This window comes from Myotis davidii, unplaced genomic scaffold, assembly GCF_000327345.1.
Source record: "Myotis davidii unplaced genomic scaffold, ASM32734v1 scaffold438, whole genome shotgun sequence".
Classification (NCBI taxonomy): Eukaryota; Metazoa; Chordata; class Mammalia; order Chiroptera; family Vespertilionidae; genus Myotis; species Myotis davidii.
The window spans coordinates 6,552,746-6,558,494 of NW_006290031.1; the positions used below are offsets into that span (position 1 = coordinate 6,552,746).

Genomic DNA, 5,749 nt, shown 5'->3' on the forward strand with positions numbered 1-5,749 from the left:
TGTTATAGAGCTATGCGCTACATAACTACATTTTGGTCAACAACAGACCGTACATATGGCAGTGGTCCCATAAGATGAAATAGGAGCTGGAAACTTCCTATTGCCTAGTGACATCATAGTCATCACAACATTATAGTGCAACACATTGCTCAGTTGCTTGTGGTGATGTTGATGTAAAAAGATCTACTGCACTACCCGTTGTATAAAAGTGCACCACATACACTTATGTACAGTACCGAAGAGTTGATCGTGATAATTAACAACAGTTACTGGTTGATGCATTTACTATATACTGTATGTTTTATTGTTATTTCAGAGTGTAGTCTTTCTACTTATATATTTTTTGAAAGTTTGCTGTGGAACAGCTTCTGTGTTACACCAGCAGCACCCTCCTCCATCTTGAGTTTACCAGGCCTCTTGATTGCATCATCCCTCGTGCTTGATTTAATCTCATGTTGTCTCGTACAGTAACATGCTGTACAGGTTTGTAGCCTGGGAGCAAGTAAGTACACTGTGATGTTCACACAACAACGAAATCGCCTAACAACATGGTTTTCAGGACAAATCCCCGTTGTTAAGCTGCGCGTGACTGGAATCCCAGCCTGCGTGTGTCTGGGTGCCTCTTCCGTGCCAGGGCTGTCCTGAGGGCCTAACGCATGCACAGTATCTCCCTCCATCCTCATAGCAATCCAGAGGCACCTCCCCACCTCACAGGAGCAGCCTTTGCCTCAGGGGAAAACAGACACTCGCTCAGAGAGCCAGGATGCTGAGGCCTCGACACTCCCTGATGGAATCGGTAGAATTAAAGCCAGGGCCTGAGGCCTAGGCTAAGTGCCCGGCTCACTAACTCATTATTGGCTCTGAATTTGCCAACCCCCAAGCCTCATTTCATCTCGGTTCACTCTGCTCCACCGGGGAAACCCTGGAGGCATGACTGAAGGTCGTCCTCATGCTGGGGTTGGTTTGGGTTTTCAAAAGTCAGGAGCTAAGGCCTGTTGTGGGAGGCAGAGGCCTGGGTCAGAGCCAGGGCCTCCTGGGCAGAGCAGGGAGCAGGAGAAGTGGGCATCGGGAGTCCGGGTGCAACACAGAGCAGCAGGCGTGGGCTGTGAGCATGGACAGTGACCTGGTAGCCTCAGGCGCCAAGGCCAGCCCTTACCTCCCGGCATGCAGCTGGGCACCTGCCAGGCAGTGGGAAATATTCTTCCCAGTTTGCTTTTCCATTTGGGAAACACTCAGGCAGTGATCATCCTGGGAAGAGGCAAGAGCTCAAGGTGGGCACAGTGGGGCCGCAGAAACTCTACACACCTCTGCTTACCTGTCCACAAACCACTCGTGCACCCTCCCAACCTCAGGGCGCAAGTGGGAAACCCTGTCCGGCCACATCAGTTCAGTTAAAGAGGCCACAGTCATTGACCCCTCTACTCTCTCATTTCATTCACTTCCCAAGTCATCTGGCTCTTATTTACTTGCTCCCACATTCCTGACAGCAAAGTGAGCAGATCCAGCCAATGCCTGGAACACATGTTTGAAAGCTGCGTGCAGAATGAGCTGGGCCGTCAGGGGGACCACCACATGGTTGGATGGGGGCCCTCCAGCCAGCCTCACTCCCTAAGCAGGGACCCCTGGACAGCCTGAGCCAGGCCCTCCCCCACACCCACACACCCAGCATCTTGTGTACCCCGCTTACTGCAGGCCCCAGGTCTCATCTCCAGAGGCAACTGCAGCCGCAACACAACCCCAGCGGGGAAGTGAGGTGAGGAGGGCATAGCAGAGGCGATGGCCTGCCGGGCGCCCCTCATCTATTCCACTCGCATTTACTAAGTGCATGTGCCTGCCAGGCCCTGTGCGAGGCAGGGGAGACGGTGGGGAGCTGAACAGATGGGGCCCAGCTCTCAGGGAGCTGCCTTGCTGATGGGGCTGACAGATAATAAACAACACACAAATAAATAGTTAATCACTAAAGAGTGTGATTGGTGCTAGAAAGGAAATAGCAGGGAGCTGATAGAATTCAGTGGGGCCAAGGGTGAAGAGACGTCTTCAGACTTCATGCTCACAAAAGGCTTTTCCGAGGTGGTGGTTATGAACCCCGGCCTGCCAAGTGCAGGAACACAGTAGATGTGAATGTCCTGAGGCCAAAGACAGCAGCTCTTGGGGAACCTAGAGAGCAGATGGAGTGTGGTGACTGAGTGTGGGCACTGACGAGAGCAGGTGCACACAGGAGAGCAGGAGTTTGGATATTATTCCATGTGCAATTCAGAACTCTGGGAAGGGGTGGGCATTTTTTAAAGGCACCTGTAGCTGGTGGAGTTGGGGTGCCCAGAAGAAGGCGTCAGTCAGGAGGCTGTATGGTAGCGCCTCCAGTGAGGCATTGGTGCCCTGGCGATATGGTGCCAGTCGGCCCCGAGGCGGGGGGCGGGGAAGGCTCGGTGTGTTTTAGAGTCTAGGGGTGGCTCGGTGTGTTTTAGAGTCTATCGGATGGGCTAGATGTGGCCTATTCCACCAGCTACAGGACCAGTCTGGAATGTTGCCATTCACACTCTGGCCCCCTGGAGTGGGAATGGTGCCATGGTTTGGGGTCCCATGGCATTGCTTCTAGCCTGGACCACCCCCTCACTGGTTGAGTGATCTGTCCTCCCAGCACCTCTTTCCTGCAACGTGGCTGTGAGGGAGAGGAGAACTGAGCCGGAACAGAGGAAGGTGTGGAAGCAAAGGATGTTTTTCAACCAGAGGAATTGGAAGAGGATGTACAGATGCCTGAGAGACAGGTGAAAAGATGCTCACCATCATAATCATCAGGGAAATGCGCATCAAAACCACAATGAGAGAGCACCTCACACCTGCCAGAAGGGCTGTCAACAAGCAATCATTGTCCATGTGGAGGAAAGGGAACCCTCCTGCACTGTTGATGGGATTGCAAATTGGTGCAACCACCATGGAAAACAGTATGGAGAGTCCTCACAAAATTAAAAATGGAACTGCCATATGACAGGCTGGGTACTTACCCAAAACACTATTTTAAAACATGTGTGCACCCTGATGTTCACTGCAGCATTACTTACGATAGCCAAGATACGGAAGCAACCCAAGTGGCCATCAATGGATAAATGGATAAAAGCAGGGAAGGGGCCATCTGTAACTTTCAGCAATAAAGATAAATTTAAAAAATAAAAAGATGTGGTACAAATATGCAACAGAATATTACTCAGCCATAGAAAAGAATGAAATCCTGCCATTTGTGACAACATGGATGGACCTAGAGTGGGTTATGCTAAGTGAAACAAGGCAGAGAAAGATAAATACTGTAGGATTGCACTTATATGTGGACCCTAAAAAACAAAATAGACAAACAAAACAGAAAAAAAAAACCTTATAGATACGGAGACCAAATTGATGGTTGCCAGGTGACAGAAGGTTTGGGGGCTGGGTGGGAAAGGTGAAGGGATTAAAAGGGACAAATTGGTAGTTGCAGGGTAGTCACAGGGTGTAGAGTCCAGCATGGGGAATATAGTTAGCAATATTATAATAACTACGTTTGGTGCCAAGTGGGTACTAGACTTACGAGGGTGATCCTTCATAAGTTATAGACACCTGAAATTAATACAATATTCTATGTCATCTGTAATTGGAAAAAATTGCTTTAATTATGAAATAAAATCAGGAATTGGAGCACATTTCAGAGCTGTGGGAAGGACCTGCCTGAGAGGTGGGCCCGCCTGTGACGGGCCGAGAGGGAGGTGGGCACGGGGTCCCTGGTAGGTGGAGGCGAGTCAACTCCGCCTGAACCTGAGGGACTGGAGAGGAGGTGGGCACAGGCCCGGGTGCAGGCAGGTGTGTGCGTGTGGCATAGGGAAGAGCATGGGGCGTCTGTCCAGCGGCTTCTCGTTTCTTTGTAAAACAGGGAGCAAGGTCTTTAGCTGAAAGTGAGACGTCAGCTGTGTGGGTGTCCATTGACCAAAGCCCTGCCCCGGTCATAGTTAGATTCAGGGGACGCACAGCCCCATGTTCCATTCGTGGGTATTGGCACCATCATACATCAGTTTTCAAGTCAAAAATCTTTGTCTCACCTCTCTCCTTCCTCCATGCCCCATGCGCCCTTCCACCCCCACCTCCACCATTAAATCAAAGACCCAGTCCTGTCTGTCCTCACAAGTGTTTCCTGATGCATCTCTCCCCATCTCCACTGCCAGCAGGAGTCCAGGCTGCGTGGCCTACACAGGAGCAGCTGCATCGTGTCCCCTTGCCCACTCCGCCCCCTCGAATCACTCCTCCATGCCCAGGCCCTCGGGACCCCACTCCCATCCCACCCCCCACTACCCTGGGTCATGATGTGGAGACAAAGCCCGGTGCTCTGTCTGGCCCTGCCTTCTCCCCAGCCCTCTCCGGCTGCAGCCCCCCAAAGCCCAGTGATCTTGGTGTGTTGTGAGCTTTCCCATCTTTGCCATGCTCCTCTCTCCCCATTCCTCTCCCAGGAATCACCCCTCGCCCTCTGGACTCAGCCTAGCTTCCCGTCCTGAGTGGGCCCAGCCTTGATCCGGTCCTGTGCCTTCACCTGTGTAATTGTTTCTTAAATACCTGTTCTTCCAAGGAAAATTCTGAGTCTGAGATCTTGCCTCTTGCACTCACCCCTGTGTCCCATTACATGCCTCCCTGTGCAGCCTCACTCTCCAGATCGTAGTCGCAGGTCGGCCGGGAGCAGACATGGCTTAGTTAGTGGAAAGTATGGAGGGTTTTGTTTTCCGCACCTAACCAATTACGCGGCCTTAAACAAGCCACTGTTTTCTGTTGTCGCCTGTCAAATGGGAGTGTTCACCATTCCTCTCACAAATTGTCCAAAAGGTCAGATGCAGCATGGATATGCAATGTGCTTTGCACACCAGAAGGTGAGGACACCGGTCGGTGTCGTGCGTGTTCTCATGAGTCCGCGTCCCCCGAAACAAGCCCAGCTGGCGGCACCAGCAGCACCTGAGCTTCTAAATGCGTCCCCTCCAAGCGCCCTGTGCACCCTAGCTCAGAGCCCTTCACCCCCACCTCGGCCCCCAGCACCGTCCACACGGCTGCTCAGCCCCACACATCCCAGAGCCCTATGCTTGCTCGTCCCTCTGCCCCAAATGTTTTCTCCCCAAGTCCCTCCCAAAATTTGTCCTTCGGGCAGGAACAAGGTTCAGTTCCTCTCTGGATGGCCAAGATCCAACACGGGTGGCCCCAGCAGGGACCAGCAGCAGCCTCCTGAGAGGAGTGTGTTAACCCATACGTGTGTGCGGGATTGTCCTCACCCCCACATGCCCACCCTAGCCCCACAAGGGCACAGGCTCTCCCTCGCCTGGCCGCTCGCTTTGGGGCCCATGACAGCATCTCAGCCTTGGTGAGGGGAGGCCGGTAGCTGTTGAGGGCGGGCCCGCCGGGGCGGGGACCTCTCTCCCTTGGGTTCTGACTGTGGCCTCTCTGCTTGTGTTTTGCAGGTCCTCCAGTAAGTGCCCTGGATTATGCTCTCTGCTCCTGAAAGATAAGACATTTTGTTCTCTCTCTGTGGCACTTCCTTGAAAATAATACTTAGTTAGAGAGGTGTGTCCTAAAAAAAAAAATCAGTCCAGATAGGGGTCGTATCTTTTTAAATTTGTAGATGCACGCAAGCGCAGAACTCAGCAGGCTCCACTTGCCCCTGTGACCACTTGCCTTCCAAGAGAGCGGGCAGCAGCCTGACTGCCCCTCACCCAGGCCCTGGCTCCAGGGAGCACAGAAGGCGAGCGCC

The 5,749-nt window shown here is 52.7% G+C and overlaps 1 protein-coding gene across 1 annotated transcript in view; it reads left to right on the forward strand.

Moving 5' to 3' along the window:
• COL23A1 (collagen type XXIII alpha 1) overlaps positions 1 to 5,749 on the forward strand; it is a 267,772-nt gene that overhangs the window by 216,887 nt on the left and 45,136 nt on the right. Inside the window, exon 5 of the mRNA XM_015563362.1 lies at positions 5,460 to 5,467. Within this exon, the coding sequence (XP_015418848.1) occupies positions 5,460 to 5,467 (8 nt within the window). The remainder of the gene's footprint in view (positions 1 to 5,459; positions 5,468 to 5,749) is intronic.